A 10,428-nucleotide genomic window follows, 5' to 3' on the forward strand; every position below is an offset into this window, starting at 1 on the left:
GAGCTCCCAGAGCCCCACGGGGCCGCAGAGCGGGAGGCACAGCCAGAAGCCAGCATTTTCAGAACCTTCGGAAATATTTGAGACCTGGAGAAAAAAAATTGCTATTGGCTCCGGAAACCCAAGACGAAAACTGCCAAACCTAAATTAATAAGCGTTTAATGAGATGTCTACAAAACATAATATTATGTCAAGAAGCTGCAGCTCAACTCAACGCTTATATGACTCTATATAAATATAATAGATTTAACTCGCAAAAACAAAATGAATAATTTATTCCAGCCCAAGTCCAAATTCTAAAAATCCTTCTGCATTTTGTGGCAGCAAGGAAATCATGTTTAAATTGGGGTGAGGGTGCGTGTAGACGGTGGGGCCTGACTCAGGGTGCTGGAGCCTCCGAAAGTTAGTTTCCCTGGTGCGTTGCCGCTGCGCCGCGGGGCGGGGGGCGGGGGCGGGGGCGGGGACGGCGAGGCCGTAAGCGCGGAGGCGGGGCGGAAGACAGTGGGCGTGGCCGTGCTGGATGGGGCGGGAGGGGCTGGGGACGCTGGGAACCCGCGGGAGTGGTGCTCGCTGCTTGGCCGCCAGGTGGGGAACTACAAGCGGACCGTGAAGCGCATCGATGACGGCCACCGTCTATGCAACGACCTGATGAACTGCGTGCAGGAGCGCGCCAAGATCGAGAAGGCGTACGGGCAGCAGCTCACCGACTGGGCCAAGCGTTGGCGCCAGCTCATCGAGAAAGGTGCTCCCCCAGGCTCACATCGTGCGCACCCCCAGGCCGTCACGAGCCCCCTCGGTCTGGGTCCTAGGAGCCCCGGCTACTTGCATGCACCATGCCCTCCATCTACCAGACACAGGACCTTTTCAGGCGCTGTTCCCTCCTAGATCAAACCAGGCCTACCTGTTCATCTCTATTTTGTACAACTTTAGGTTGAATTAAAAGAAAAAAAACACTTTTTATCTTGAAATAATTCAAACTTTGTGAAAGTTGCAACAGTAGCACGGAGAATTCCTACATACCCTTCCCCCAGGCTCACTGGCCCCACGTTTTCTCACTGACTGTTTATTGATATGCATATTTTCTGAACCATTTGAGAGTAAGCTGGAGCCGTTATCCCTGTTTACCCCTAAATTCTTCATGTATCTCCTAAGAACAAGAGCATTTGCTTAAGTAACCAGAGTTCAGCTATCAAATTTGGGACATGTAATACGACCCATACGCACATTTACCATGGCAATTGCGCTTGCTAGTCCAGGATCTAGTGCAGTCGCACATTGCCTCTATGCATTGTGTCTTCAGGTTCCTTTAATCTAGAACAGTTTGAAGTTGCGGTTTACATATACTTGTTCATGTTATTATCTTGCAGTATACTCTAAACCCCATGAGAGCAGGGGCTGGGCCTGCACCACCTAACACAGTGCCCTGCACAGAGCTGGTGCCAGTACACAAACAAGTCAGTGTGGAATGACTGGTCCCCAGTGGCCTCCTGGCATCTGTCACAAGCTTCAGCTAACATTCCTGGAGCACCTACTGTGTGCTTGGCACTGTGCTGGGCTTGTCAGAGCTCACAGGGTCCAGGCTGCCCCCCTCCGACCCCACTCCATGGGGCTCACACGCTGACAACAGAGATAAGGAGGAGGGAGGTACGGCCGCAGGTACTGTGAGAAGAATGCAGCGAGGGCTGCTGGCCATGGCAGGAGGGCAGAGCAGTCAGGGAAGGCTTCCTGGAGATGGTGGCTGATGTGGGCCCTAGAGGATGGGGCCACGTAGAGCAGAGAAGGGCATTTCTGTTGCTATGAGAGGAAAGGGAAAGCCTCAGAGAAGGGAGGTGTGAGGGGGGCCTCTGGGCAGGGGCGATGAGGTTCTTGTGACCTATTGCCATTCCCTCAGGCCCACAGTATGGCAGCCTGGAGCGGGCCTGGGGTGCCATAATGACAGAGGCAGACAAGGTGAGTGAGCTGCACCAGGAGGTGAAGAACAATCTGCTGAATGAGGACCTGGAGAAGGTGAAGAACTGGCAGAAGGACGCCTATCACAAGCAGATCATGGGTGGCTTCAAGGAGACGAAGGAGGCTGAAGATGGCTTCCGCAAGGCCCAGAAGCCTTGGGCCAAGAAGATGAAGGAGGTGCTCAGTGGGTGCTGCCACGGGCAGGGTGGGGTGGGCCCGTCTGATCAGAGGGTGCTGATCCCAGGGAGGGCATCTATGGATGGGTGGGCTGGGCACTGCCCTCTGGAATTGTGCCCACAGGGGAGCAGCACTGCCTTCCAGGAAAAAATATTCACAGATGGGTAGGCAGTGCCCATTGGGTAAGGAGACCCATGGGCAAAAAGGGGCGCTGTCCCCAGGAAAGATACCAGCAGGGGCAGAAGAGCATATTGGCCCCTGGGTCCCCAGATGGGGCGGGCACTGCACTGCCTGACAGGAGGGTATCTGCAGGGGAGCAGGCAGTGCCAAGCAGAGACGCAGCCACAAATGGAGGAGCCCTGCTCCCGAACACCTGGAGCCAGGGCCTGCATCCCTTCTGGCTCTTAAGAGTGTGGGCTCACAGCTCCCAGGGAGTGGGCAGGGGAGGAGTTAATGGGTGACCATGTTTGCTGCTGGTCACAAATGAAAACCCTACTCCCTATTCCCCCCTCCCCACAGTTGGAGGCAGCCAAGAAGGCCTACCATTTGGCTTGCAAAGAGGAAAAGCTGGCCATGACACGGGAGATGAACAGCAAGACGGAGCAATCGGCCACACCTGAGCAGCAAAAGAAGCTGCAGGACAAAGTGGACAAGTGCAAGCAGGATGTGCAGAAGGTGCTGGTGGGCAGGGATGGCAGCAGGGGGTCTGGGGGCCCCTTGCAGAGGGTGGTGGCTGGGAGCTGCAGGCCTGGCTAGATGTCACCCTCTCTTCACTCTGGTGCCCACAGACACAGGAGAAGTATGAGAAAGTGCTGGAAGATGTGGGCAAGACCACACCCCAGTACATGGAGAACATGGAGCAGGTGTTTGAGCAATGCCAGCAATTTGAGGAAAAGCGGCTGGTCTTCCTCAAGGAGGTGCTGCTGGACATCAAACGGCACCTCAACCTGGCTGAGAACAGCAGGTACCTGGGCATGGCAGGCACTGAGGGCACAGGCACAGCCAGCAGATGGTGTGACTGGCATGCAGGGCATCCCAGCCCTACATCATAGTGACGGGAAGGGGAGGCAGAGCTGCAGGGGTCAAGAAGAATGAGGCTTCAAACACAGGGGCTGTTGAGTGCAAGCTGACGCACACTGGGTACTCTAGAAACACATGCTGGATGAGGGGTGAATGGCTAAGGTGGGAGGGAAAAGGAGTCCACCGAGCATGCCCGGAGCTTATTCTTGCAAAGCCCACATGATTCCTGGCTGAGCAGCATGCCCAGCACCCTGCTTCCCTGAGTGGACTCTGGCCTCTCACCAAGGATGAGAAGGGGCCATGTTGAATCTGTGCCCTCCACCTCCCCCATCTCCCTGAGCACAGCTACATCCATGTGTACCGTGAGCTGGAGCAGGCCATCCGGGGGGCTGATGCCCAGGAAGACCTCAGATGGTTCCGCAGCACCAGTGGCCCCGGCATGCCCATGAACTGGCCCCAGTTTGAGGTAAGGATATGTGGGGATGGGAAGGGGAGCCTGAAGAGGCTGAAAGTTGCCTCAGGGCATAGTCCCCCAGCCTGACTGCTCCACTGGCCCCACCAGGAGTGGAACCCAGACCTTCCTCACACCACCACCAAGAAGGAGAAACAGCCTAAGAAGGCAGAGGGAGTGGCGCTGACCAATGCCACTGGGGCGGTAGAGTCCACATCCCAGGCTGGGGACCGCGGCAGGTGAGTGCTTCCTGTGGAGCTTCCTGGGGCCAAGAGGGACCCACACTCTGGGGCAGCTGAGTTTTGCTTCAGAAGACAAGAAATGGTCTAGATCATAGCAACTATGTCTCCTTTCTAAAAGATAGTGGTAGTTCATCACTCTAAAGCAGCCGTCCCCAATCTTTTTGGGACCAGGGACCAGTTTTGTGGAAGACAATTTTTCCACGGATGGGAGCGGGGTGGTTTTCGGATGAAACTGTTCCACCTCAGATCATCAGGCGTTAGATTCTCATAAGGAATGTGCAACCTGGATCCCTCGCATGAGCAGTTCACAATGGGGGGTTGCGCTCCTATGAGAATCTAATGCCGCGGCTGATCTAACAGGAGGTGGAGCTCAGGCGATAATGCTCCCTCGCCTGTCACTCACCTCCTGCTGTGCTGCCTGGTTCCTAACAGGCCACAGACTGTCTGCAGCCCCAGGGTTGGGGACCCCAGTCCAGATCACAGGAACCAAGCCTCCTCTCTAAAAGATAGTGGTAGCATATCCTTCTAGAGCACCTACTGTGTGTGGCACGGTTCTATGCACTTTCCATATGTTAACTCATTCATGCTCAAGTGCGTAAATGTTACCATTTTACAGATGGAGAAACTGAAACCCAGAGAGGTTAAGTGACTTGCCCAAGATCACATTGCCAGTTAGTAAACCTCAGAGCCAGATATGATGCCCAGGAGGTCTGACTCCAGGATCCTTGCTCTCAAACATTAGGTGGTACTCCTCCTCCCTGATGAAGGCTCGGATGTGCCCTGGGGTCCCCTTCAATGCCCTCTCCCTCGAGGGCTGAATAATAACGCAAATGGTCCTGCATTTAAACATCGGTTTAAAGAGCTCATGAGGGTCACCCCTCCTATGTGGCCAATCCTTGCTCTAGCCTTGGTAGAATTCGGGATCAGGGCTCTGATTAGGAGGAGCGGTTAGCCCTCGGGATGCGGTACAGGGAGACATTGAAGCTGGCTCCTTCCTCCGCGTCTCAGTGTTAGCAGCTACGACAGAGGCCAGCCCTACGCCACCGAGTGGTCAGACGACGAGAGTGGGAACCCCTTTGGGGGCAGTGAGACCAACGGGGGCGCCAACCCCTTTGAGGACGACTCCAAGGGAGTGCGCGTGCGGGCACTCTACGACTATGACGGCCAGGAGCAGGACGAGCTCAGCTTTAAGGCCGGTAGGACAGCTGGGCGGGGCAGTGCCTGAGAGAGGCTTGGGCCTGGATTGGGTGTGTGGTGGTGCAGGGGCGGTGCCTGAGACAGAGGCTTGGGCCTGGATTGGGTGTGTGGTGGGGTAGAGGCAGGATCTGAAGATGGGTTGCGAGGATTTGCAGGGAACTAAATGGGGCGTGGCCTGGGTTGTGGGCGTGACCTGGGCCCAGGATGGGAGTGGGGGCAAGATTTAGATTGGTTGGTGCCAGGGGCGGAGTCAGAACCTGAGAATGGTGTGGATGCGAGGTCTGGTTTTGGGGGCGGACCCGACACCCAGATTAGGTGAATGGCTGAGGTAGGCCAAGACCCCTATGCCAAGGGTGGCACGTGAATGTTGGCGTGGGACTGGGGCTGGTTTCCAGGGGCGGGGCCTAAGAATCTAAAACCCAGTGCAGTAATCAGGAGGTGGGTATTGGAGGGTTCCCCTAGCAGCCGGTGTGTTGAGGGAGGGGCAGCCTTCTCTCTGAGCCCCTCCCTGTGTTCTCTTTCCCAGGAGACGAACTCACCAAGCTGGGCGAGGAGGATGAGCAGGGCTGGTGCCGTGGGCGGCTGGACAGCGGGCAGCTGGGCCTTTACCCTGCCAACTACGTGGAGGCTATCTAGAGGCCCCCTCCCTCCATACTCCCCTCACTCCTCCCCACTGCCTCCCCTCCCCTCCCACTCTCGTCTCCTTCCCCTCGCCATAGAGTTCCAGACATATTTTCCGATCAAGGTTTTATTTTTTTAAAAGTCAAAACAGAACAAAACAAAGTATGCAGAGACAGAGCATTTGCAGGGCCACCTGGAGGCTGGGGTGCTGGGGCTTGGGGTGGCCCCAGGGTAGGTAACAGTCTTAGGACTTAGCCCAACATCACAACATCTGCTCTTCGGGTTCCACCAAAGAGTCTCCTGAGCCCTGAGGGATGGATGTCTCCTGACCCTTCCACCCTGCCTCACTCCCTCCGTCCCACTCCACTCCAGGCTGCCGGCACCTGCCCCATTCCCTGGCCTGGTTTCCTAACCTCTTCTTCCTCCCCTGCCCTGCTTCCCTTCCTCCACCACCCTGCTCTCAAAGGCCTCCTCTCCAGACCCCTGGAAGGGAGGCTTCCCCATCTTTAGTCTTCCACTCTGCCCCGGGGAGCACCCTTCTACTCCTAGCCACGTCCCTTGGGACCGGTGGGACTGGAGGAGGAACGGTCACCCTCCTCCCCCATGGAGGTTTCCAGGGGTCCCCCAGACATGAAAGAGGGGTGAGATGGAGGAAGTCATGGTGTCACTGGGGTACAGGAGGGTGAATGAAGGGCATGCAGGCCCTCAGCCCGGGCTGTGCCAGCCCTCCCAGCCTCAGGCCCATCTGAGGGACCAAGACCCTGTTACGCAGGCCCTTCTTTCCAGCTATCAGCACTTTGAGCATCGGCTCTTCAGCAGATCCAAACCCCCTCAGCAACTTGCAGAGGACCTGTCCCCTCTCAAAAGTCCCCTGGCCTAGGGTGGGGACCCCCAAACCTACGGCAAAGCCAGCAACAGTAGCAGCCTCCTCCCATTTGCTGGGGAGGAGGTCATCTTGTTCCCCTGGCCCCCCACTCTCCCTCCATGTCCATCCAAAAACCATAAAATCACTGGGTTCCACATCAGCCTCCATGAGGCCAAGCCTTGTACCTGCAAGGCTCTTGGCCTAACCATTCCTCTGTCCTCATCTCTGGCCTGCCTGGGGAGCCCGTGAAGGCCGCGTGGGTGCCTCTAGCCTGAGACATCAGGGGAGAGCCTGCAGCTGAGTTCGGCAGAAAGGAGGAACCCTGGCCCTCAGGAAGAAGATAGTCACATGTTTTTCTTCCTTGTCCCCACAGCCCCCAGAACAACATTCTCCCTGCTGGCAGCCCTTCCGTGTCTCCAAACCTGGGTCAGAGTGAAAGGACCTTTGGGGGTGGGTGGGAGCAAAGGGCCCACCTGCTGGTTGGTGAATGCAGTGGTGCCGGAGTGCTAGGTACCACACGAGAGGGTGTGGGGGCTTGGGAAGCAGACCAGGGTTGGACAAAACCCCATGAGGGCGGGGAGCTGGAAGAAAAGTCTCTTGGGGACCTCTGGGGCAAGGAGCTGAGAAGTCCTGCAGCACCAGGTGAGACTTGCTTACAGTGGATGCCACTTCTAGGCCTCTGGACCGCAGATGCCCTCCTCCCTCCTGCACACCTGGCCTCCTGGGCCTCCAGGTAAAGAGAGAGAGCCAGCCCAGCCCTGTTTCCCCTCAGTCCTCCTTTGCTCCTGCTGCCTCTCCCAACAGCCCACTGTTAGGAGGTAGTAGACCCCAGCCTCAAGGCTCTGACCTTCTTCATGTGGGCACGGAGGGTCCTGACACTCTGGCAGGGCCTGAGCTGGGGCAGGCCTCCCTCAGGGCCAGGGGCGATGGCACCCCAGGGACAGGCAGACCTCCTTCCTGCCATCAGCACCCCCTTCCTTATCACTGTCTGGTCTCTGAGCTTCAGCTGCAGCCTGAGGTGTGTCCTGGGCTCCTCAGAGCCTGAAGCAAGCTTTTGGAAGCCTGCAGTCCTCCCAGCTCCAGTGCAGAAGCCTCTCTCTCCAGCCTTTCCCCAGGCAGGAGTTGGGGTTGGAGGCCTCTGTCCCTCATCGCTTACCTTGGAAAGGTGGGAAGCTGGCAATCTGCACCTTGGGGCCTGGGCTCCCCCTCTCTGTGCCAGCGGCTTCCCAGCACCTGGGGAGGGGCTGCAGCCCCAGGTGGACTCCAGCCTGTCCCTCTTAGCACTCTAGCTGCCCACTCCAGGGCAGGGACTCGAAACCCCCTCCGTCCTGAGCAGCCACCTCCAGGGCCCTGTTTGGGACCACTCTCAGTCCCCAGGTCCTCAGGGCCCCAGAGCGGGAGGGTCTCCTACCTGGAAGTCCCCCTGAGCTCCAGGGCCCAGCCCTACCTGCCAGTGCTGGTGTCAGGGCACTCAACACCGAGTGTGGGGGCCACACCCCTTGCCATGCCCACGGCCTCCTCCTGTAGCCCCTGCCCGCACCCTCGATGCTGCACGGGCCCGCCCTGGTGGGGCTCGGCGAGTAATGTGTTTTGTCCCCAGTTAACCACCATTCTGCGGCCTGGTTCTGCAAGGAACCAGGGCTGCCCCACCGCCCGCCGTCTGCCGCCCTAGGCTTCCTGACTCCATTAGTTCCGACACTTGTGAAACTCCGAGAAGTGCTGTGGTCTCAGCAATGCACCTGTTTTGTACATGATTGTGTAATTTAAAAGTATATAAATACAAATATATATATATATCAGTTGTGATTGTATGACTGTGGATAAAATCCAGAACTGTGTCAACCTGGCTGCCCATTGTCATCTTGAGTCTGTGCACCTTCTTCAGTCCTGGGGGTTTCTGAGCCCTCTGAGAGCTATTTGTGGTTGGGATGCAGGGGGGTAGGGGTGGTGCCCGAGCAGGACTGGGTGCTGTCCTGGCCCACCATCCACAGACTAGGCCACTGAGAGCCGGTCCCTTCACCCTGCAGGGGCCTGGGTCTTGTCTGGACTGGGGAGGGTGATACTGGAGGCTCCTGGAGCTCTGGCCCATTCAGGTTCCGGGCGCCTGGTGACAGGCCCTGACCAGGAGAGCTGGGGCATTCAGGGTTCCACATTCATGGATCAAGAGTGAATGAGGCCCTCAAATAGGTTTTGTTTTTTAAAGCAGAATTCTAAAAGTGACTGCTGAGGCCCATGGTTCCTGGCTGCCCGCAGTGCCAAGCTCCCTGTGTGGTGACGTTGGGCCATGCCACGCCTTCCTGCGTCTCGCCTGGCTCTGAATGCATTTCTGTGTGGGACCCGTGGGAGGGCTCCTTAGGGAGAATTTCTCAGGGGCATGGGCAGGACCAGAGCTCTGGGTTCTTGGCTGTTCTGCCAGCCCCTAGCCCAGTCCTTGCTCTAGCTCCCTGACTCCCCCTGCATCCAGCTCCAGGGGATCTCTTCCAGGGTAGCACAGAAGTCCCAGGGCCAGTCCCAGTTCCACCATCAGCTCACTGTGTTCCCACCCTCACCTGGGCCTCAGCTTCCCCAGTCTGGTGAGATGTCTCTCTGAGGGTCCTCTGGCCCTGGCAGCCTGGCAGGGCCGTCACACAAGCCCATTACTCGGGGCAAATATACCCCTGTCCCTTCCCTGACACCCCTTGCCCCCAACCTCAGGGTGTGCCAGGCAGGGAGAAAGGTTGAGATGGAGATTGAATCTATTTGCCACCCCATCTTCCTTACTCCTCCTAAATCTATTTGCCACCCCATCTTCCTTACTCCTCCAAACTTACCTCTATGTGAAGCCCTGCTTTTAGCCAAACAGAGAAATCTTCAAATAAAGACAAAAGATTGTTGTATTGTCTTACCTACACAGGCTGTTCCATTTAGTGATGGGGAGCCCTGAGGGTGGGGTCCCATGGAGAAGGGTCAGAGAATACCCAGCCAGGTGGGGTTCTGCTGGGGAGGTGTTTGGAGGAGGGAGATCTGCAGATCGCTGCCAGCTCACAAGGTGTCACTGGATGGGCGTGTGCCTGCCAAGGTTCATGGGCAGGGAGCTGCTGCCTCACTCAGGCCCCCACATCTACCCTTTCCAGAGCTGCTCCAGCTTTGTACTCCTAGCCTCTACTCCCCATACCTATCCTCCTGTCCAACCCCTGCCTGAGATCTGAGGCCTTTCCAGGCCCAGGCCCAGCTGGGGACATATAAGCAAGTGTCTCCAGGGACTCAGTTGGGAGCAGGGCAGGCTGGCTGGAGACAAAACAAGTTCAGCAGAGCCTGGTTCTGGCCAGGGTCCCAGTCTCCCCCCGACACTCCTCCTACAAGGGAGTGAGACACAGCAGGGGCCCAGCGAGGCACAGGCCTAGGGCAGGGCCCCCTCCTCCCTGCAGTACAATCCCAGCTGACAGATGCCAAGGTGCTATTTGCTCACTGCCAGGAGCAAACTTTCTTCTGAAGACAATAAAATTGCTGAGGGCAGAAGGCAGCTGTACAGGGTAGCATTTAACCCTTGGTGGTCCGGATAGTGCTGGCTCCCCTGCTGTTTCCTGGCAGCCAGGCCTCAGAGGATAAGGGTGATAGAGGACCAAGGGTGCTGACCGGTCAGAAAGCCGGAGGGCTGGAGGGGCAGAGAGAGCCCTGTCCTTGGGGAGAGACAGGTATGAGTTATTCTGTCAATCAGCTGTGTGACCATCTGCAAGTCACTTAACCATTCTGAGCCTCGGTTTCATCATCTGCAAAATGGGGGAGTAGCCCCTACTTCATAGTTTTGTTGGGAAGATAAATGACAAAGCACCTAGCCCATAGTAGACCATAAGGACACTGAGCCGGGTGATAAATGTGAGGGAAGTGGGAGGAAGCTGGATGAGTTGCTTTGCCCAGGAGAGTGGGTG

The 10,428-nt window shown here is 57.1% G+C and overlaps 1 protein-coding gene across 2 annotated transcripts in view; it reads left to right on the forward strand.

Moving 5' to 3' along the window:
- PACSIN1 (protein kinase C and casein kinase substrate in neurons 1) overlaps positions 1–8,362 on the forward strand; it is a 69,248-nt gene extending 60,886 nt beyond the window's left edge. For both annotated transcript variants that reach the window (XM_003808536.5, XM_003808537.7), the window contains exons 3-10: positions 583–739; positions 1,889–2,124; positions 2,644–2,799; positions 2,913–3,088; positions 3,490–3,610; positions 3,707–3,834; positions 4,846–5,033; positions 5,561–8,362. In XM_003808536.5, the coding sequence (XP_003808584.1) occupies positions 583–739; positions 1,889–2,124; positions 2,644–2,799; positions 2,913–3,088; positions 3,490–3,610; positions 3,707–3,834; positions 4,846–5,033; positions 5,561–5,670 (1,272 nt within the window). In that variant the 3' untranslated portion in view covers positions 5,671–8,362. The remainder of the gene's footprint in view (positions 1–582; positions 740–1,888; positions 2,125–2,643; positions 2,800–2,912; positions 3,089–3,489; positions 3,611–3,706; positions 3,835–4,845; positions 5,034–5,560) is intronic.
- Positions 8,363–10,428: the final 2,066 nt, after the last annotated feature.

This window comes from Pan paniscus, chromosome 5 (assembly GCF_029289425.2).
Source record: "Pan paniscus chromosome 5, NHGRI_mPanPan1-v2.0_pri, whole genome shotgun sequence".
Taxonomy (NCBI): Eukaryota; Metazoa; Chordata; class Mammalia; order Primates; family Hominidae; genus Pan; species Pan paniscus.